Source organism: Gadus morhua, chromosome 7 (genome assembly GCF_902167405.1).
Source record: "Gadus morhua chromosome 7, gadMor3.0, whole genome shotgun sequence".
In the NCBI taxonomy this organism is placed as follows: domain Eukaryota; kingdom Metazoa; phylum Chordata; class Actinopteri; order Gadiformes; family Gadidae; genus Gadus; species Gadus morhua.
In genome coordinates, this window is record NC_044054.1 from 29,519,718 (window position 1) to 29,541,373 (window position 21,656).

The 21,656-nt window shown below is 47.6% G+C and overlaps 2 protein-coding genes across 3 annotated transcripts; one reads left to right on the top strand and one right to left on the bottom strand.

Annotated features, from left to right (window-relative positions):
- Positions 1-486: 486 nt before the first annotated feature.
- supt20 (SPT20 homolog, SAGA complex component) lies at positions 487-17,262 on the top strand. 2 transcript variants are annotated; one of them, XM_030361511.1, is made up of 24 exons: positions 487-614; positions 1,096-1,191; positions 1,309-1,344; positions 1,455-1,580; positions 2,091-2,217; positions 2,968-3,071; positions 3,565-3,681; positions 3,814-3,867; positions 4,202-4,341; positions 4,921-5,077; positions 5,497-5,553; positions 5,845-5,919; positions 7,167-7,336; positions 7,971-8,003; positions 8,191-8,299; positions 8,832-8,937; positions 9,585-9,740; positions 10,964-11,294; positions 11,661-11,773; positions 12,102-12,157; positions 12,621-12,731; positions 13,176-13,260; positions 14,019-14,107; positions 15,947-17,262. In XM_030361511.1, exons 2-24 carry the CDS (start codon positions 1,189-1,191, stop codon positions 16,100-16,102), a joined length of 2,511 nt encoding a protein of 836 aa, XP_030217371.1. In that variant the 5' UTR covers positions 487-614; positions 1,096-1,188; the 3' UTR covers positions 16,103-17,262. The 2 variants fall into 2 exon arrangements, with proteins under 2 accessions (XP_030217371.1, XP_030217372.1); XM_030361512.1 differs by lacking the exon at positions 14,019-14,107.
- On the bottom strand, positions 17,177-21,483 carry exosc8 (exosome component 8). Its single transcript, XM_030361513.1, has 11 exons — positions 21,395-21,483; positions 20,883-20,919; positions 20,692-20,755; positions 20,525-20,598; positions 20,397-20,442; positions 19,893-19,998; positions 18,883-18,928; positions 18,689-18,785; positions 18,198-18,318; positions 17,709-17,815; positions 17,177-17,405 (listed from the first exon to the last, which is right to left on the bottom strand). The coding sequence occupies exons 1-11, from the start codon at positions 21,409-21,411 to the stop codon at positions 17,287-17,289; spliced, it is 834 nt and encodes a 277-aa protein (XP_030217373.1). The 5' UTR covers positions 21,412-21,483; the 3' UTR covers positions 17,177-17,286.
- Between the last annotated feature and the right edge of the window lie 173 nt (positions 21,484-21,656).

The following is a 21,656-nucleotide window of genomic DNA, read 5'->3' on the forward strand; positions in this document are numbered from 1 at the left end:
ACTAGGCCTATATTTAGTAGGCTATTAGGTGTATCATTGTTGACATCAACAACAGCCACCATAATAATTATTGTTATTATTATTATTATTATTATATTATTATCATTTTTATATTATAATTATCATTATTATTATTAATATTAAATATATTATTATTATCATTTTTATTAATATCTATCCAAACCGCAAACTAATCACCAGGGTTATTAAAAAAATCTAACCAGCTATAAACGCTTCTGTACTTCTCGTATACATAGGAAATAAATGGATTAAAAAATGTCAGATTAATTTGAAATAAAATACAATTAACTTTAACCCTGAGAAATATTACTTCACACATTCACAAAAAACTCATATTGCTTTATGCTATCAATATGATCAAAATAGACGAATAATATATCATAATATTTGATAGATGTAATAAAATAAGGTTTCAGGGAGCGTTCGTCACCTCTGGTTCCGCCCACCAGAGCCCACACCGGAAGTTCAGCTGTTGTTGTTACACTGGAAGAAGATGGCTGCTGCTCCGACTTTTTTTCAATGAAGACACTGAAATTTCCTTTACATTTCTTTCTTGCGTTGGAGTTACAGTCATCCGCTATGCAACCTAATAGGCAAGTCCGTCCTTTGTATTGAAACGCGTGTTGCATCGTCGGCACGGGACTCTAATTATATAAACGCCAGATAATAACTTGCACATCTCCATGGAACAGGCTAGCATGCTAACGATAGCCACATTAGCCACCACCATCAAAGAGCTTGTTGCTGTGTCAAGCCAATCGCACACCTCCGATCACTGTGATCTCAGTGGTTTCGCTCTCTGCTAGACAAGCGCGGGGTTTTTTTTCCGGGACGTTTGGTTGATTTGCCATTCACCATAATACCATTATTGTAATGATAAACCTATTTCTGATGAATTGAACAACTTGTCTAAAACTATTATGTCTCAGAACGCTTTCATCGAAGGCTCGTCAAGCTGAAACTGACATCCGAGTTCACCCAATAGCCAGGCTGTCTCGGATGCTACGAGTGTAACTTCTTCCAGTCTGCACCTGGCGTATGGATGTTCATAACTTGCACTGTGGTCCGCCACAGGGTGTGAATGATTTCATTAGGAAGGTGACAGTGTGGGGCTGAAAGGACAGCATCGTCTACCGACACTCGCCTTGCAACTGGCGGTGGACCACAATGGTGAGTTCATAACCTCTCGTTTCATTTGTCCAATAAATACCATCACTAAAATATGCGTGTTCGTGTAGGAGTGCTGGCTGATCTTTAATACAATTATTTTTTATTTATTTTACCTAGCAACAAGTTTTAGAATATGCATTGGATCGAGCCGAGGTAAGAGTTTCTGGTTAATTTGTCCTAGCCTTTAGTACGCTCATGTATTTCATTGCATGCTTATTATGAGATTAATGTCAATGAATATATATATTTGATCTTTTTTTCAGTACATTGTTGAAAGTGCTCGACAACGACCTGCCAAAAGAAGAATTGTGTCTGGTGGCAGAAAAAGTTTGTATCAGAAACTCTATGAGCTGTACCTGGAGGAGTGTGAAAAAGAGCCTGAGTTAAAGGTAGGATGCTTCTATGTATGGGTTGGTTATGGAGATCAAGTCACTTTTTCTTCTAGTCCTTATTGCTTTAAGATGCTAACATTATGTTAAATGAAATGCAGAAAGTGCTGACCTTTTTGTATGAAATTGTCTTGCATACAAAATGTTCAGCTTGCTCAAGGTTTCAACAATCAGGACTCCAGGTTTTTGAATCTAGTGAAGAAATTGACTGGACTCAATACCAATTTCTCACCTCTATATTGCTTGATCTTTAAAGTTGAATGAACAATTAACTCTGTGTGTGTGTGTGTGTGTGTGTGTGTGTGTGTGTGTGTGTGTGTGTGTGTGTGTGTGTGTGTGTGTGTGTGTGTGTGGTGATGTGAGTGCATGCTTGTGGTGTACAGGTGTGAACTGGTCTCCTCAATTCCAACCAGATGTACATGATGACTTATTGTGCGAGCAGATTCTAGTGTTAAATAATGTAATTACCCCATAAATTTGATTTATGGTGTACTTTGCCTCGTCTTTCAGAATTTGAGAAGAAATGTGAATCTACTGGAGAAGTTGGTGTCCCAGGAGTCTGTACCCTGCCTGGTGGTCAACCTGTATCCGGGCAATGAAGGCTACTCCCTCATGCTCCGCGGCAAGAATGGATCTGGTAGGCCTGATTGTGTGCACCGGATCTATGTTCAGGTCAAAGAACGGTTATCAGAACTAAAATCTAGACTAAACCTTGCAGGCGGAGAGATTATTGTGCAATACAAACCGGATTATGGTCAACGTTGTCGGTGTCTCTCGTGCACTTTCAGGCGACGAGTGTTCCAGATTTAGAAACGTGAGATTGAGGGGAATCTTTTCACAGCAACTTTTGGAATGCGCACCAATAGTCTTGTGTATTTCGACTGATCAGGAACGCGAGATGCAACAGTTATGCGGCTCATCCACTTTGGAGGCATTCGTTGAAAGTAATAGCTGAGAAGATTGTGGGAAGGGCAACCTTTCGACGTTGAAATTAGAGCAGCGCTCGACTCGCTATGCAAATTCCAGGCGTCTGAAGCAAAGCGCTGACGAGGGTAAACAGCAGCTGTGTGTTTCCAGGGAGCTGTCTGTGACTACGTGACGTCCGACGTTATCGAGCCTAGGTAGCACTTCCCTCTCCACCCGCCACTTCTACAGGAGGAAATCTGTCCTGCAAAACAATGTCACACGTGTGTGTCTTCATACTATCTCACACAGGAGGTTCCCATCTTATATGAATCAAGAAAATAAACGATGACATGACCAATCGAGGAAGAATTTCTGACACAAGTCAAGAGTCTCGTTTCTCCATCGTGTCACTCAGCACGTGGGTGGAGTTAGGTGGTGTCCATTCCGACTGCTTGTCTAAACAAGTGGGTGACGTTTGCAGACTCCGAGACGATCCGGCTGCCGTATGAAGAGGCGGAGCTGCTGGAGTACCTGGACTCCGAGGAGCTGCCCCCCATCCTGGTCGACCTGCTGGAGAAGTCCCAGGTAGCACCCACTTCTGGGGGCGTCGTAAAGGACTCTGATGCACCCACAGTCTCCGTCCGATTTAGTGTTGCCTAGGATCGGCTGGTCGTTGGGCTCACTCTGTTTGGATTTCAGCCCCCAATGCCATCCCTCCCGTATGCATCCCTGAGCGAGATGCTCAATCCCCTACCTGCTCAGTAATGGCAATGTATTTAAAAAACAAATGTTTTGGGGTGCGTTGTGTTGTGTATTGCATCATTTGCACACTGTTTGTCCCTGTTGTTATTGTTTCGTTTTTGGGCCATCTCTCTTCAGACAATTCAACAGTATTGGCCACTGTATTTCTTTATGAATTCATTATAGGATATTTAAGTGCACAATGTGTTTAATGGCATTAATGAATCGCGAGATCAGAAGTGTGCATGAGGTTCTCCGTTTTCTTTCGACCAGATGAGCGTTGGATCTCTGTCGAACTGAATGTGCGTTGCTCACGGCTGGAGGTACTGTGTCACAGGTGAACATCTTCCACTGTGGCTGTGTGATCGTCGAGGTGAGGGACTACAGACAGTCTGGCAGTGCCAAGATGCCCTCCTACCAGAGCAGACACATCCTGCTCAGACCCACTATGCAGGTAAGACCGAGTGGTGCACGCACAGCGTGGGACTCTATAAGGCACACAAGTGTGTCCAGCCCGGGATGTAGTACCAGAAGTGGTGCCTGAAATATGAATATGTTTGTGTTATCTGTGCTTTGACCCGTCTAGACTCTGATCTGTGATGTCCATGCCATGACCAGTGACCACCACAAATGGACACAGGTAAACATGAGTAGATATATCGAATAGAAAAGACTTGAAGTAGTTGCCGCATAACGTAATGGTGATCTTCAGACTCTTCTAACATAGTGAAACAAATTAATGACTTTCTGCCTAGGTAATACTTTAAAACATCCATGGTATTACAATCTAGAGGCATCCTCTGTATGCTCTGAAGAAGTGTAATGGTTGTATCCCACTATGTCCTCTTTACGCTCTGAGTGTGTTGCTTGTGTGTGTGTGTGTGTGTGTGTGTGTGTGTGTGTGTGTGTGTGTGTGTGTGTGTGTGTGTGTGTGTGTGTGTGTGTGTGTGTGTGTGTGTGTGTGCGCGGTGCAGGACGATAAGCTCCAGCTGGAGAGCCAGCTGCTCCTGGCCACGGCGGAGCCCCTGTGCCTGGACCCGTCCATCTCCGTCACCTGCACCGCCAACCGGCTGCTGTACAACAAGCAGAAGATGAACACGCGCTCCATGAAACGGTACCAGAGACACGCGGTCCTGTTAAGGCCAGAGAACCCCCGCCTCCTAGGGTTCTGGGGTCGTCCCGTCCCAGTAGAGCCTCCTCTACTGGGAAAGTAGGCCGAGGTTTAAGTTTCCATCAACACTGTCTTTCACATTTTAAAATTAAAAACGAATTAATTGAAAATCTTTGCGTTATGTTGAAGGCATATGGAGGCCTGTTGTTATGCCCTTTTTTTTTTTCACACCGCCGGACAAATGTGACATTGATCGAAGCGGCACACTGCAGTTTAAATCTGTTTATCTAAGCCTGATTCACTCCTGATCATCGAGAACCTGCTACTCGTTTTAATGTAACTTAGCTTCTGTTGTGTATTTCTGGACATGTGTTTTAATGTGACGCGTCTGGGATGTGTTGTGTTTTCAAAGTACCCTCGTTATGGGGGCAGACTTCTGCACATGCAAGCCAAGACATTTGCAAAAACGAACCATTACGTTTTTTCTATTTTCCTCTATTTAATCTTCTGTGTGTGTTTGTGTGTGTGGGTATGCATTTGTTTGTGTGTGTGTTGTGCGCGCGCGTTTGTGTGTGTGTGCAGGTGTTTCAAGAGGCACTCGCGCGCGTCGCTCAACAGACAGCAGGAACTGTCTCACCTGCCGACCCCGCCCCAGCTGCGTCTCTATGACTACCTGCAGCGGCGGAAGGAGAGGCGCCCGGCCCCTGCCATCGACCTCAAGATCTCCAAGACTGGAAACGTGAGAACACACACACACAGACACACACACGGATACACACACCCCAGAATCCACGCACGCACACAGGCGCGGATACAAACACACGCGCGGATACAAACGCTCACACACGCCAAGAATCCCATAACTAATACGCGTTCACACACATACACCCACGCAGAAAAACGTGAATACAAACAAAGAGAACACACGCACTCGCACAAACACACAGGCTCACACAGACAAACGCACACACACAAACTTGTTCACACACACATGCACGCAGCAATGCCTGGATTTGATAGTTTTATAACTTTCTTTCTTCAGATTATATTTGTATATTAATTAAATGTGTGTGCGTGCGGGTATCCACCTATTGATCTTTGTTTGTTGATCTTGCTCTCTCTCTTGCTCTACCCCCTCCATGTGATTTTCATTTCAAGTGTGTGGACATGTGGAAACAGAACAGCTGCCAGCTAACTGTACCCAGGGAAATAGATGTACGTAAGACACACCACACACAACGCACAACGCAACACAAAGATCACCCTGAAATCAGTCTCTCCCGGTTGCAATTTCTGTTTATGTCTTGGCTCGTGCTGGGCGAGGTCACTCGATACTGTTTGCAAGCGGAGAGCCAACACCTGACAAAAATCCACATCCACGCGGCCCCAGAATGTGTAACCTGAGGTAGAACATGAGTGTTGAGCGGCTCCACCAAGCCCCTGCTTCCATCACGGTGCGTTGTGTTCCTCGCTGATGGCCGGTGGCTTGGCGTCTTCCCTCTGAAGGTGGAGAAGTACGCTGTGGTGGAGAGGTCCCTGCAGCTGGAGGACCCCCAGCCTGTGGTCATCTGGCCCGCCGAGGTAGGTCCACGCAGCAGACACGGCCGTCACTGGCTCAGACCCAGTGGGATCCGACCTCACCAGTTCACTGTGAGGCCGGCCACAAATAACTGAATTTATTATGATAAAATAAATACATAGGGAATCACGTTCAACATCACACATCAACCTTAAGGTTAAAGGTGTAGGGATTTGTATATATTAAAGGTGTGGCTATGCCAATGCACCATTTTAATGGGTCGGGAGTGAGCCGGGAGCCGGGATCCATCGGTTATTACTGGGGGAAATTCGCAATGAGAATATGCATTTTGTGCTGACCGCGCTGGCGTCTGTATGAACCAATTTGGATTTTAGACAGCTCCCGGGTCATTCCTGACCAATCGGGGCATCTCTTCCCTGATTGGTCAGGGGAATTCTTCTTGCTTGTCAATCACAGTTGTGTGAAATGCAAACAAGTTTAAGAACAATAAGGAAGGCCTTACTTTGTGTTGTTTCAAAATCGGGCTCTCTTATGCCATTGTCTGCCCTCTCTCTTTAAAACTGTCAAAACGTTCATACCACTCCTTCACTTTGGAATTCACGCTAGGCAACTATATTAAATAAGTACAGAGGATTCTCAGGACAGAGGATGGTAACCAGCTGTTGTTTCGCACATTTTCTTTTAGTGAAAAAAAAGAATATATATATTTCCTGCAGATTGCTCTACCAAACAGGAAGTTAAAGTCTTAAAGCGTGTGTTGAATCTCATGTGTTTTCACTTGGCTGTAATCAGTGTTGTGAAAGACTTGGCCGCAATGGTCTCACCTGTTGCAAGTTAGGTTATGAAACACGTTAGCTTAGTGGTCTAACCTTTAATGGTGGTATAACCTGTAACAAGTTGGGTTATGTAACAGGTTAGGTTCTGTAACGGGTTAGGTTCTGTAAAACATTAGGTTGTTGGTATAACTTGTAACAGTTAAGGTTGGTGATATAACCTTTGTGATAGGGCTGCTCGATTATGGGAAAAAAACAATTATTTTTTGAGTTTGAAAACATGATATAGATATTTATTCAGCATGTCTCTATCAAAAACACTTTGTAACTGAGAACTTAGAAATTTCGCCTTAAAAAAATACACAAAATGGTCCAAAAGAAAATGCTAAAATCTAAAATAATGTACGGCTATGTAGCCAGCTAACTCGATTTTGTTCATTCTGTGATCGTTTGACGCTAAAAATCGAAATCCGATGAATCGCCCAGCCCTACTTTGTGACCCGTTGCTATCGCAGGAGGTGATGGACGACTACACGTTTGAATGTGAGGTGGGGGGCCAGGCCCAGAGGACCACGGTCTCCATCTTCCAGTCGATGGGAGACCCGCTGGTCTACGGCAAGATCTACTGTGCCAAAGAACCAAAGACCGAGGACGACTCCTCGGACCTTAAGCTCATCCACCCACCGTAAGAACCAGTCAGCCAGCGGGGGGGGGGGGGGGGGGGGGGAGGGCGTGCTGCCTTCCCCACAGACGTCGACCTGGGGACGTCGGCCTGGGGACATTTGCCTGGGGACGGTGCATGTGTTTGCGTCCCCTGCACTGTGTGATTCCGTACGCGTGTTTGCGTGTCTGCGAGAATGTGCGTATCTTTGACTAGCAAGTCAGATTGGGTTTTGGAGTGTTTAGGGCTGCAACTGATGACAGTCGGTTTAATCTAACTCGGAATCTTTTCGATTAATCAAACATTTCAGGAAATGGCATCTCAAGTTACCAGAGTCTTAAGGGATGTCTTAAATGGACTCGCTTTATCTGGCGAGCAGCCAAGACAAACTGAACCGCAGTATTAAGCAGAACATTTTATTTTGTTTATTATTTTTACTGGATTGCTGAATAAATATACGGTTAATGGATCATCAAAATATTATTTGATTACATCTCAGTGGAACTACTCATCTATTTATCGACTTTGAGTGCCCGCCCTTGGCTTACAGTGCATATAAATGAATGCTGGATGGTGTATGTTTTAATGCAATGAATTTGTGTACCTATTGTGCATGTTTTATTTATGGCCTCTAACTTGTTCCTTTTCTGGCTTTCAGTTTCCTCATAGGCTCAAAGATTGATGCAGACCGGTGAGTTACTTTACAAAAAACAGACTCTGGTTTTCATGATAAAAAAAAAGTACACAATGAAGGACTATCGAAGCGGCATTATATCGTGTGTGTGTGTGTGTGTGTGTGTGTGTGTGTGTGTGTGTGTGTGTGTGTGTGTGTGTGTGTGTGTGTGTGTGTGTGTGTGTGTGTGTGTGGTTCTCCACAGCTTCCTCACGCAGTACAAAGGAGTGTACGAGAAAGATGTCAAGTGTGCGGTGAAGATGTCCCATAGCTCGGTCAGCTTGGCCCCTCCCTCTCCCAGCAAGGACACAGAGGTGAGTCTGGGCCCACCCACATGGCTCCTAAGGACTGAGCCATCACTGGTTTCTGGCCAGGGCGATGCCAATGCTAGACTCTTCTATAGCTCTCAAAACCATAGAGCTGCCTGTACTGTGGATAGAGATAGGGCAACACTTTGACTGAACCGAAGAAAGTATCAATGTTTGGGTCCTGTGAGGAGAAACCTTCAGCCGGTGTCAAAATTATTACCTTCCAAATCGGATAGTGCCTTTGGAAAGAGTGACTGGAGTTGCAAGTTTGAAACTGTTAACTTAATTTAAACTCGCTACTCGGGATACTTCCCAGTCGTAGACGTCGTCTCTCGACTCCGACTTTATTAACGCGTCTCAAGTTGCTAATCGACTTAAAGAATCAGACTGTAAACAACGACGTCATGGATATCCGCTGGCTACTCCGGCAGACCCAAAAACTCTGTCGCCAGACAATAGCCGACGGGCCCTGAGATTGATTCAGCTCTGTCTGACTCCAGCTGTGGGAATGAGTAACAAACTGTTATTGCTCCTGCAGGGAGACGGCCTGTCTGCCATGGTCCAGACGTCGGTCCTGGGTAAAGGGGTGAAGCATCGGCCCCCTCCGATCAAACTACCGTCAGGAACCAGCAGCAGCACCTCAGGTACGGCCCTCACCTGGCCATGGTCCGATCACCTGGCCCAGGAACATACACCTGGCCAGGCCATGACCCTCACCTGGCCCAGGTATAACCCTTACCTGGCCCAGGTACGACCCTCACCTGGCCCAGGTATGATCACCTAACTAGTACAAACTGATGAATCGGGTGCAATTAACGGACTCGTGTCTGACCGTGAATTGCCTGTTTATTACCCAGTGTGGCCAAGTTTTGTTTATGTTCCTGTTAATGGATCTCTTTATTTGATTTGACCAAATCCATGTCCAAGCATCGGGTCCAGTTAGCTACGGTTGCACTGACCAGATATGTTTTATTACCCTTTCAGACGCTTTTATCAGACTTTCAGCCCAGTGCTCGCAACAAACGGCACTTCAGAAAACGGGAGGCAGACACTACGGCTGTGTCTCCCAATTATTCTACGATTGCCGGGATTGTGTGTCATCTGCAGGCTTTTATTTGGAAACAGAGCTTGTTGGCCTCAGCCTGGCCAGACCGGGGAATTGATCGAAGATGACCGTGATCAGCGATGATTATGGTTTAGAATTTTAGTACTGTTTCGTTAATACAAAGTGATCCTGTTCTGGATGTACTTGGCTCACTGGAGGTCCTTCTGTCGCGGCGTGTCTCCTCAGGTAACCTCTACAGCCCCCAGGCCACGAGCGGCCTCCTCAAGTGCCCCACGCCGCCTCCGGTCAAGAACCAGTCTCTCACCAGGAAGCACTCCCTGGAGCTGGGTCAGATGGGCCTGCTGTCCCCCGCCGCCCTCTCCCCCATGACCTCCACCCAGAGTGAGCAGCCCCTCCCGTGTGTGTGTGTGTGTGTGTGTGTGTGGTGTGTGTGTGTGTGTTAAAGTCTGGCGTGTGCGTGTTAAAGTCTGGCGTGTGTGCGTGTTCATCAGTGTGTGTGTGTGTGTGTGTGTGTTCATCAGTGTCCATTATGTGTGTGTGTGTCTTTTGGTTTCTATTTAATCGATTGCTGTTAGTTAAGCGCGGTCACGACTCCACACATGGGCTCTGTCGTCGAGGGATGATAAAAAGCATTCCAGAGTTCCTCAGCCACTCTTGTGTTTTGTTTTTTTTGTATTTCCTTTTAACACGTCGACATGTTTCTAAAGCCAGCGAAACGCTAACGAAATCCAACTGTTTGACCGCTTGCAATTAGCACCGGCGTAGTTCTGTGTTTTATCGCAACCGAACGCATCTGTCAAACAAAACCAAGCAGAACCAGGAATGACGTTTTCCGACGTCATTCACCGTAGCCAGGGCCCGGCCCCCGTGAAGCCCCGGGGCGGAACGTACCGGGGCGGGGCCCATCTGACCCGGTGCGCCTTCCCAGCTCCGTAGGTGGTTCAGGAGGTCAGAAGGTCCGGCGGGCAGCTCCCCCGCTCGGAGAGCCTTTTGGAAACAAAGTCAGGATTGAATGAAGGCAGAGCGCTGTTTGGAGTTCCATAGTTCTGTTCCTCGTCTGTGCACAGATGGACGGCCCGCACGGAATCCGTACACACTAGTGATCAGAGATAGGAGAGGAAGGAGGAAACAAATGTCTAGGCTCTGAAATCTCTCCCACTAACAGACATGCGATGAAATATGCGGCGTATTTATGCAATTTTATGCAGAAAAACTGCGGGAACTTGCGAAAAAATGCAGCTTTTCGATGACGTTCACGTCGCGTGATTACGTCACTTCATAACGTTCCCTTGGCAACAGGGGGAAATGGCTGCTCTTGTGTGAAGTAACTGCACCATTTTTCAACTTTCTGCTAAGATATATGTGACCTTTTTTTTAAACGAAAATACGGGGATTATGAAAATCATGCAAGCCCCGCATATTTTGCGCGGAAATCTGCAATTTATGTGGTGAAAGTGCGTCCCCCCGAATGAATATGCAGACTTTGGCTGATTATGCGATTGCATAATCATGTTTTTCTGGAGGGACTGCTCAATGCGTTTATTCTCCTTCTCCCCTCTCTCGTTCTCCCCCACCCCCCCCCCCCCCCACCCCATAACCTGCAGGGTCGGGCACCCCCTCCAAGCCCTCCACCCCCACCAACACCCCCTGCTCCACGCCCCACCCGCTGGACGCCCTGCTGTGCTCCCCCCTCTCCCTGGCCCCGGCGGGCCCGGACCACCCCCAGGGCCTGCTGCCCACCCAGGGCCCGGCCGCCCTGCTGGCCCCCTACGCCCAGCAGCAGCAGCAGCAGCAGCAGCAGCAGCAGCTGGCCCTGAGCCAGTCGCTGCCCGTCATGACCATCCCCCTGCCCTCCATCGCCACGGGGACCACCACCCCCCCCGTCATGGCGGGCCCGGCCGGCCTCAACTTCATCAACGTGGTGGGCTCCGTCTGGTGAGCGGGGGGGCCGCCGTGACGTGCGCCGTTTGTTTCTCTTTCTCTTCTGTTTCTCTCTCTCCCTTTCTTTTTTGAATCTTTTTTTTTTTCTGTTTATTTTTCTTGTTGCGGTTGTTGATGTGTAGCTGTCCTCATGTTCGGTGAGCAGTGTTCCTCTGAGTCATGTGTGTGCGTTGATGTGTGTGTTGACGTTGGTGTGTGTGTGTGTTGACGTTGGTGTGTGTGTGTGTGTTGATGTTGGTGTGTGTGTGTGTGTGTGTGTGTGTGTGTTTATGTGTTTATGATTTTTGTGTGTGTGTGAGTGCGTGTTGACGTTGATTTGTGTGTTGACGCTGGTGTGTGTGTGTGTGTGTGCGTGTGCAGCAGTCCACAGACACTAATGACCGGCTCCAACCCCATGCTGGGCCCCAGCCTTAACCTGAGCGGGCTCCTGCCGGCGGGGGGCCTGATGCCCGCCATGCAGTCCACCCAGACCGGTACGCCCCTCAGACCAGCCCTCATGCATCACCGACGTCGGCTGTTCTGCTCGCCGCTGTTTAATGTTTGCCCTTAGCCGTTCTGAAATGAATATTGAATAGATGTTTTTAAGATATTTTTCGCCATATTGATTCCTTCACTTTGTTCATTCATTTGTTTCTGGGAATCTGCTTTGCTCTGTTGGATTGCTAACGTCTGTCTGTCGTGTGTGTGTGTGTGTGTGTGTGTGTGTGTGTGTGTGTGTGTGTGTGTGTGTGTGTGTGTGTGTGTGTGTGTGTGTGTGTGTGTGTGTGTGTGTGTGTGTGTGTGTGTGTGTGTGTCCCATAGGGAGTCCCTTTGGTCTGAACAGCAACACTGGGTTAGGACCTCTCAACCTGCTGCAGGTGAGTCATCGTCTCTCTCTCCCGGTCGCCCTGTCTCTGGCTGGAGGCCCCTAGAACCCCCCCCAACCCCTCCTGTCATTCTGATCGATTGTAGACCACTAGTAAGGGGTGCCATGGTACACCAGCATCTCTCTTTCACCCTGATATGATTACGCAAAAATTGGATCAAACGATGGTATTGAATTATGCTGGCCCAGCCCCGGTTCCCACGCCCGCCCTTCCAGTAAAACATGTCCTGGGGTTTGTTCCAGTTACCATGCTGAGGTACCCACGTGACGCGTGATCGTTCATCTAAATCGCTTTATTCTCCTTGGATCTCCACTCTTCTCTTCGATCCCATTAAAACCTGGGTCTGGTGTGTGTGTGTGTGTGTGTGTGTGTGTGTGTGTGTGTGTGTGTGTGTGTGTGTGTGTGTGTGTGTGTGTGTGTGTGTGTGTGTGTGTGTGTGTGTGTGTCTCTCTAGATTCCTACGGGTCCTCTGATCTTTAACTCACTGCAGCAGCAGCAGCTGTCCCAGTTCTCTCCCCAGCAGAGCCAGTCGGCCACTTCCAGTCCCCAGCAGCAGGGGGAGCTGGTGAGACACTGAATTATCTCTCTCTGGGGACAGCTTTATGTCACAGCGAACACACGCCTCTGCCTTTTAACCAAGTGGTGGTGATTTATCATCAAATGTGCGATAGGACAACACTGCACTTTACTGTACTAAGGGTGACGATGAATACAATCATAAATCAACCTTTAAATCAAAGGTTTTCATTTCCTTTTTTAGCTTCTTTCTCTTTCTTCTGGTTTTGGTTGTAATGTGACTCTGTTGAAAGTTATGGTCAATCAAAAATCGATCGAAGGTATACGATTTAAACAATGTGTCCCTTGTTGAGGCTGGGGGAGTTAGGGGGTGCTCAGATCTCAGCCCCCTTCGATGTGTCTGTGCGATGCCGTTTGAGCCTTGTGGCTGTTGCCCTGAAATCCTTGATCACCTTGGCGTGGCCTGACCTTTGCCCTTTGACCTGTGCTGCAGGGTGAACAGGAGCAGAGTTTGGCCAACCAACAAACGGCCGTTCTCAACCTTGGAGTAGGGGGCTTCATGTCTCCACAGGGTGCAGGTAGGACACACACGCACAAAGCTAACACAAACCACGCAAAGTTTCAGCAACCTGCCATCCGGACATATCAATAAATATGAGATGTTTCAGATATGGCTCGTAATCACAAATCTTCTCGAGTAATCCAGTGAGTTATTGTGTGAACCAGCCCAATGTGGGAAGGCCAGTAGATCAGCTTCCTTGAAGAATATTACGATGACTTTTATTATTTTATTATGATTATTATATTGGCCGACCAGTCGGTACATCGGGAAACCATATAGTTTGTTGGGGTCATTAAAAGACGATGTTTCAAGCAGGGGAGAAGCCCTACTGCTTCTGAACCTTGGAGAGATTGGTCAAAGAGAACAAAGGCGACTATAAACGGAGAGCAGCGAGTTCGAACAGGGCGGGAATCGATGTCTGAAACATTGTACATTGTTCTGTTGTGTTGTTTTGTTTACCTCCCTCTCCACCTCCATCCACCATCTTGCATATCCTCCTCTGCTGCCCCTTCTTCCTCCTCCTTCATCTTCTTCCTCCTTCATCTTCCTCTCTTCACCTTTCCTCTTCCTCCTATTTTAACAATGTCTGGTGAACGCCACCATTCCGGCCTTATCCTGTGTCTGACTCTCTTCCTCTCCATCCTCCCTCCCCCCCATCCCGCCTCAACCTCCAACTGCTTGGCTCTCTCTCCCCACCCCCCCCCCCCCTCTCCCCCTCTCCCCCCTCCGTGCGGGGTTGCGCCTCCCCCCATCCCCCCCCCCTCCCCCCCTCAGTGCTGTCCCAGCTGGGCTGTGGGCGTGACAGGTCTAGTTCCCTGCTGGCTCCGCCCAGGCTTCAGCAGCAGCTCCAGCCTCACATCCAAGTAATCCTCCAGAGCACACACCTGTCTGTCTGTAGGGGGACGGGGGGCACACACACACGCAGACACGCAGACGGCGCGCATACACTCTCACTCACTCACTCTCAGGCTCATACTCTCTCACACACTAACACACACACACGCTCTGTCTATAAGGCTTATGCTCACACACAAAGACAAACACTCACTCACGCACTCACTCTCAGGCTCATACTCTCACACACACACACGCTCTAACTATAAGGCTTATGCTCGCACACAAAGACAAACACTCACTAACTCACTCACTCACTCTCAGGCTCATACTCACACTCTCACAAAGACACACGCCCTTGCTCGCACACAAAGACATGGCTGTAGGGGGACTGTGAACAATTAAGCGAGCAAATACTTTAATGTTGAGATCGTTTTTGATAGATATATACAAACATAATGAGACCACCAACAAATCTCAACACAACTCTGTCCCTTGGGGAACGCCCTCATTGTGGTTTCGGCTGTCTGTTATTTTCACAAGCTTTGACCAGGAAATTACGTAACGGAATCGGATGATCTCGATCATCCGTTATGCCATCATAGTGTCATGTTTTCTGGGCGCGTCTTATCCACGGGACGCCGCCTCCGCCCCCCGTCATCTAATTGGTTATGGTGTGTGCCAATCCGCGCTTGGTGTGGCAATGCTTCCCCTCAACACGGCTGACCTTGCTGCCCACAAGGGTACCGACCCCGAGGTTTACAGAGGAGAATGAGGGACCTCTTCCTGGGCTTTGGGAGTGTCCTTGTCTGCCGTCGCGTCTCCAGGACGGTGATGTTATGGCGGCCCTCTGCGGTCGTCCGCTTGTTCCCTTCCCGCGGTGACCTCAGCTGTCCTGCATCACTGCCCCAGAACACCGCCTCTCTCTACCCCCAGTCCCTACACCCTACTCTCCTCCCTCTCTCTTGGTCTCCCTCCCTCCCTCTCTCTCACTCGTTCTCTCTCTTTCCCTCGGTCTCCATCTCTATCGGTCGGTCTCTCTCCTGGCTTCAGCGTCTACCACGTCTGCCATCTCCTTCTCACTGCGCCTAATTAATCCCTCGACTGTGGGCCATCTCTGTACCACCCCCCATAACTCTGCTTTTTCTAACCTAACCTGGTGGAGCTTGTAACAAAGGTCACAGGTCAGGCAGCCAACAGCCCGAGCAGCACCAAACCGTTGCCAACGGCTGTTGGCTGCTACGGACCGCGTGCAGGTGGTTTGAATGTCGGAGCTTGGACTCGAGCCTGGGTTTGATTGAGTCCTCATGCATATGTAAAATGCCTTTTTTTTTTTTTTTTTTATAAACACACCAATTAATTTCCCGAGCACACGCACTTATGCACACACACGCACTTATGCACACACACGCACTTATGCACACACACGCACTTATGCACACACACGCACAGGCTGCTGGCTGCCATTGCTTGCGCTGTGGCTGGGATTTGGCTTACAAACACAGATGGCCACCTTACACTAAGCATGAGTTAGGAGAATCGATGTTCTACTTCTTAATGCTGAGCTTAAAGATCACATAGAAGAGAGGGTAGAGTCCAGTTTGACCGCCACGGCACCGCTAGATTTATGGGCAGACTAGACCTATTAATTTCCATCATGTTTTTAGCTTATGTCAGAAAATGATCCCGTCTAAATCCCCTGGTGGAATTATTTCACGTTTTCTTAATGTCTTCGTCATGGCTACATTATGTGTAATAATGAGTTCATGCAACAAAAAAAAAAACATTAAAAAAAATCGAGTTGCCAGGGTAACTTGACCCCCCCCCCCAGGTCTAATGGCGTCTTCTCTCCCGTTTCCCCTCGGCAGTTGCAATTCTTGCGGCACCAAATGCAGCAGCGAACGGCTTCGGCGGTGGCGGCGGCGGCCCGCAGGGAGGAGCCGGCGCCGCCGGCGCCGCCGCATACCGCCAACCTGCCAAGAAGTAAGAGGAAGAGGAGCACGCCGCAAGCCATGCCCAAGTGATGATGATGCAATCCCCTCCCCCTCCCGCCCTATCCCTATCCCCACCCCCAGCCCTGACATCATGAGGACGGACTGATCCAAACCGCGGACCAACAGCCTCGCCGTGGAGACTGGAAGGCGGGGCAGAAAAAAATGCGTTTTGCTAAATTTGTATGAATTTATTTCTTTTTTTTTATTTTGTAGCTATTGAAAAAAAAAAAGGATTATGTTTGGGTGAGACGGTCGTCGCACGGTGTTAAGGAACCCTTCCCCCCCGTGGTCATGGAGGACGCTAAGGATTTAGCTCTTGTTATGACCGCGAGCGGAGGCACTTTGGGGGGCGGGGGGGGGGGGGGGGGGGGGGGGGGGGTTGAGCTTCAGCTTCCCTTACAGAAGTGGCTCGACAGACCGGGGTGTCAAGCGTGCGTTTTTTCAGGGGGATCCCGTCCTTCCTCAGTGTGTACCCCGCCCTCCCATCTCAGCTGCCCCCCCCCCCCCCCCCCCCCCAGGGCAGGAAACGCCCCGAAGCACAGCCCCGCCACGGCCTCGACGGGCTCAACCAACAATAAAGAAAAACAAAAGCCGCCGAGACTCCGCTGCCAAAACGCACGGTTGAGCGATCGCTCCTTCTGATTGGTTCAAAGTGTGGCGCGCGTGTCCCGCTCATGTAATTGAAACGGCGCCGCTTTGAGCCAATCCGAAACAGCCACTGGGATGACGTGTGCTTCAGCCCCTCTGGCAGTGGCCCCTGTGGGATCGACTTGGAACCAGTCTTTCCCATCCTAGTGGTGGTGGTGGTGGGTCGAGGGGGGGGGGGGTCCCCTTTTACCTCTGTAGGTCTACTCTGAGCGCGCCTGGCACGGGGCTCTGGCGGGGACTGGGATCCCAACATGCAACACGGTGTCCCTGCTTTTTGTACAGCACATCCTGACGCCTTTCCTTTTAAACTAGCTCCAGAGCCAAGAGTGTATTCTTACGAGAACGTGCGTGTGTGTGTGTGTGAGAGAGAGAGAGAGAGAGTGAGTGTGTGTGTTTGTGCGTGTCTGTGAGCGAGAGAGATATTTCTGAACACTGAGGAATAATTTTTTTAAACAGTCTTTGTCAGCAGTTTTATTGTTATGGAGAAAAAAATGAATATATATTGACAGTTGAAAAATACAAGTTTTAGATACAAAAAAAAAGAAAAAGACTTGCTTTGTGATTCTTTATTTTCCCGACGTGACGCTTTGGGCGACCTTATCGATGAGCTTCCGGATCTCTCTGTGGCGCACCTGCGCTCGGCTGATGCACTCCTGCAGCCTTTCCCCGGAGAGCGACGTCCCACCTGAGATCGGCACAAAACATGAGGGTTTTAGCATTAGCGTAGCCATGAGGGGGCTACGCTAATGCGCGGGACACGAGAGCCAAATTGCTTTCTAGTCCGTCGCCTTTAAATCAGGAAATTTTCTGCTAAATTTTGGCTCACTGATTTTTAAGAATCTGACTTTTAATAGTGATGAAGACCAGTAAACGAATCAAACGAACTCTTAGAACCACCCTACATCTTGGCTCGCTGTACAATCGGTAAGAAAGGCCATCACAAAACAGCGCCCGGCATGTGTTGGCTGTAAAAGGTTGGATGTCTGACCTGGTTTGTGGACCGAGCAGAGTCGCCCGTCTTCGTCCGTGACCACGGTGAGTTGAGCTGTGGACAGTCTCTCCTCCTCGCCCGTGGGGTCCACGATCAGAATGGAGCTACGGCACAAAACGGAGCAGTGCGATCAATGAATTCATTGACATGAATTATGAAAACTGTTTGAATGAATCCACATAGTGAAGCATCTCAAATGTCTTGCTCTTTTTCTTTCAATAACATGATCCCTGTTCTTCCATCTCTTCTAGCAAGGGAACAGGGACATTCAAGTCCTTCAATCTATCTAGCAGAGCAATAGAACAATCAAGTCCTCTACTACTTGGTTTCATCTACAACTAAATCTACCAGGTTCTGATAATTGCTAAAAAAGCTAAAATCTAGTTTTATTGTAATAATACCCAATATTAAAACCATCAAAGAATGTAGTAGGCTTATTGACTGAATCAAAAATGTAGGAAGGAGTGAAAGAGGAGTCGTACTTACTTGTCAAACACGCAGAAGGAGGAGGCTACCGGGTGCCGGTGAATCTGCAGCGGCTTCCTCTTCTTTAAATCCACCTCCGGCAGACTGGTCTCTGCATTCACTGTGACCTCTGGAAGTTGTGCTGTGAGGAGAAAAGTAGAATACAGAAATACAATTATAGATTGAGTCCCGGTAAAGGCTAAACCAAAAGATAAAAAAAGTAGTAAGGTGTAACACAATAAAAGACCACATGTTTATTGTGGCTGCTGTGAGGAGAAAATTAGAATACAGAAATAAAATTATAGATTGAGACCCGGTAGAAACTAAAAAAGGTAATAAAAAAAAGGGGGGTATAACCCAATAAAAGACCACCTGTTTATTATGCAACAAGCATTTCAATCAGTTTCACAAAATGTGAAGTGTACCTACACAATTAAAGAAACACAGGGGACATATTTCCGAAAAGTAAAATCGTAGTGAACAGTTTGCCGAGTTAACGGTGTGTGCGTTACCATTCTTGAGCGCAGCGAGTAGGGCGATTGTGCAAGTGTCCAACAGGTTGCCGTCGTAGTCGAGACACATAAGGTCACAGTACAGCACCCAGCACAGCTGTAAGAGACACCAGAAGGGCCAACGTACATGAACAACGTCGTCATCCACCAGGATCCTGACAAATGCCACAGCACAGGTGATTGGTCTTATTTACCTTTCCTCGCTCTATGCACAGGTCCTCGGTCTTCACCACCTCAGAGCTGGAATATAAACGATTGAATGAGCAATGAGCATATGTATTAATAACCGGCCTGAATAAAGCAGTTCAGGTTAGGTCAGGTCCCATCACATGCCACCAGGTGCGAGTGTGATTAGCCTTACAAGCCCTTTTGAAAATCTGCCCCTTCTGACATCGCATGTAGGCGTGTCCACCTAGATGTGTGCTGGATAGATCAGTCTACCAGCCTACCCAGTGGACTGAGGCAAACGTTGCTCATCTATCCAGGTGGCGACGCCCACTTGTGATGTCATAAGAGGCAGATTTTCAAAACGGCTTGTAACGGCTACTCACACTCACACCTGGTGGCATGTCATCGGACCTTTAACGTCTCAGGCCCCGTTTACACGAAGGGAAACCGCAGATATTTCCACGCGGTCTGGCCTCTCATTTACACGAAAACACAGTTTTTGTCACAGAAAACGATCATTTCTAAAAACTCCGGCCAAAGTGGAGATTTCTGAAAACGCCGGTTATGTGTTGTTGTGTCAACGGGGAAGAAATGGGGTTTTAGGTTCTGAAGCGTCACATTATGCGCCAGGAAATGCTTAACGTCATATGAGCGCCCTATGTTTACAGTTTGTTTGTTACAGGAAGACGCAAGTGTTATTCGTTGTTGTTGATTCTGAGGATTCTGATTGGCTTGCATGGCTTTATCCTTCTCCCTAAACTGCCGCCCATAGGTTTGGCATAGTTATAATGGCGCTCGACGGCGTATTTAAGCGTTTTGATCTAAACAACAACTTTTTTGAAATCGATGTGTGCACAATGTTATTTTTGAAAACGGAGGGGGGGGGAAATATTCGTTTCTATAAATACCCTGCTACGTATAAACGTGGCCTCAGAGCCGGGAATGTTAACGATCTAATGAGCCTGTACTCATAACAGGGGCCTGAAGGGGGCGGCTCAGGTAGAAAGTGAGGGAGGGGGGGGGGGGGACCCGGCACCTTTCAATGATGTCAGCCATGAACTGGCTGGCAGCCTGGGCCTGCTCCCCCGGAGCGCCGGGCCTGAAGCCAGACGAACACAGCGGAGGCAGGTCCACGTTGGGCACTGCAACACACACACACACACACACACATTAAATATCTCACAAAGTGTCCCATGATGACTACAGCTGGAATCTCATGACAGCCGTTCTCCCTCCACCTCTGTCCTCCACCCCCAAGGTAGCCCTGCGTCTATCTACCAAGTCATTTGTATTTTCCATGTTAAAGCAATGTACGGTATACAAATTGATTTAGAAACGTGGTATACAAGTAAAGTATTAGCATTATATTAATCTTGCTTTGCTTGGGCACAGGATAGATCGTGGAGGATGTATACTCCCAAAAAGGCCAGAATGTTCCAGGATCGTTCCAGCCGTCAAGGAGGCTCCATTGAGATGTATCTGGATTCACTGTGCATTTCTTTAGATCAAACGGTCTCGCTGAATCGTAGTGATAACTCACCAATGTAACCTTTGTTAGGGGCCTCGACCGACGGGTTGGCAAGCTCCTGTGGATGATGAAAGAAACACAACAGTCAATTGTCAAGATTTCTTAACAAGCACTGAAACGTGGTTGCATTAGACGCGTACCATTTTGATTCCACAGATGACTGTGGTGTTTCCAATCTTAACCAGGGCAGAGCCTTCTGCTGTGGAAATGGATCCTACGGGGAGAGAGAGAGAGAGAGGTTAGCATGTTTACAGCAAGTAATAGGCACATGTTGTTGAAGGTTTTTCACACTAATAAGTTCTCTCACCAATGTTCAGTGTCGTGGTTCGGAATTCGACCAGTTCCCTTCCATCAGGCCGGCAGTTTTCTTTCTGAATAAAAACATACAAGCGTCTGTAAATACCAGAAGCTTAATCGGTTAATTGTTGCATTGTTTCACAACAGCTCCCAGCTAGCTGTATTTTTTTAACCACTTTATTGGATTTCGGTGCCACTAACCAGAAAACTTCGGTGGTATTCCAGAGGCTCAGCAGTTCTGAAGTGAATATGAGAAAAGATAACATGCAAGATAATTATTCATCGGTTTTAGTATTAATCCCTAGCCGCAAATTAAATACAATAAATAGAATATCAAGGCTGAATAAAAATCCGATATACAAAACACATCTCAACGAGTGCTGACTGATTAGGGCCTGAAGAGATATCCTTCAGTAACACAATTACTGAAATCCACTTTTGTTATACAAAAAAAAAAGTATGTAAGATGGATAATTTTAAGTTCATACAAACAACTAACAGGGTCGGAGCAGGGGGGTACACGTTACTGCCAGGGATTGATCACTGAAATGTGGTCACAACTGTTATAACGCACTGATCACACCTCTACAACGCGGGAGTCGGCAAAGACTCCACTTTAAGATGACCGTAAACCTCATAATAAGTTCCGCTCATAGTTAACATCATCTACAATGTCATAGATCTTATAGCTGTCATGTGTTAAATATTCTTACTTGAACCCAGCCGCCATGATGTTTTGATTAACCACGTGGGTTTGGCTTGGGACGTACGGTAGCCGCACAAGGACAATTAAAGTAAAGACGTAAATAATGAGCGCGAAGGTAGCGCCATTGTTCAATATAAACCCTTTTCGAAAATAAAGAAAAACAATATATGACTGAAGAAACGATATAATTGTTTAAATTTAAAATAAACACCAAAAAATGTAGGTGAACAACAATGAAGCGAATAACGCTATTCCCAACCACTAGATGT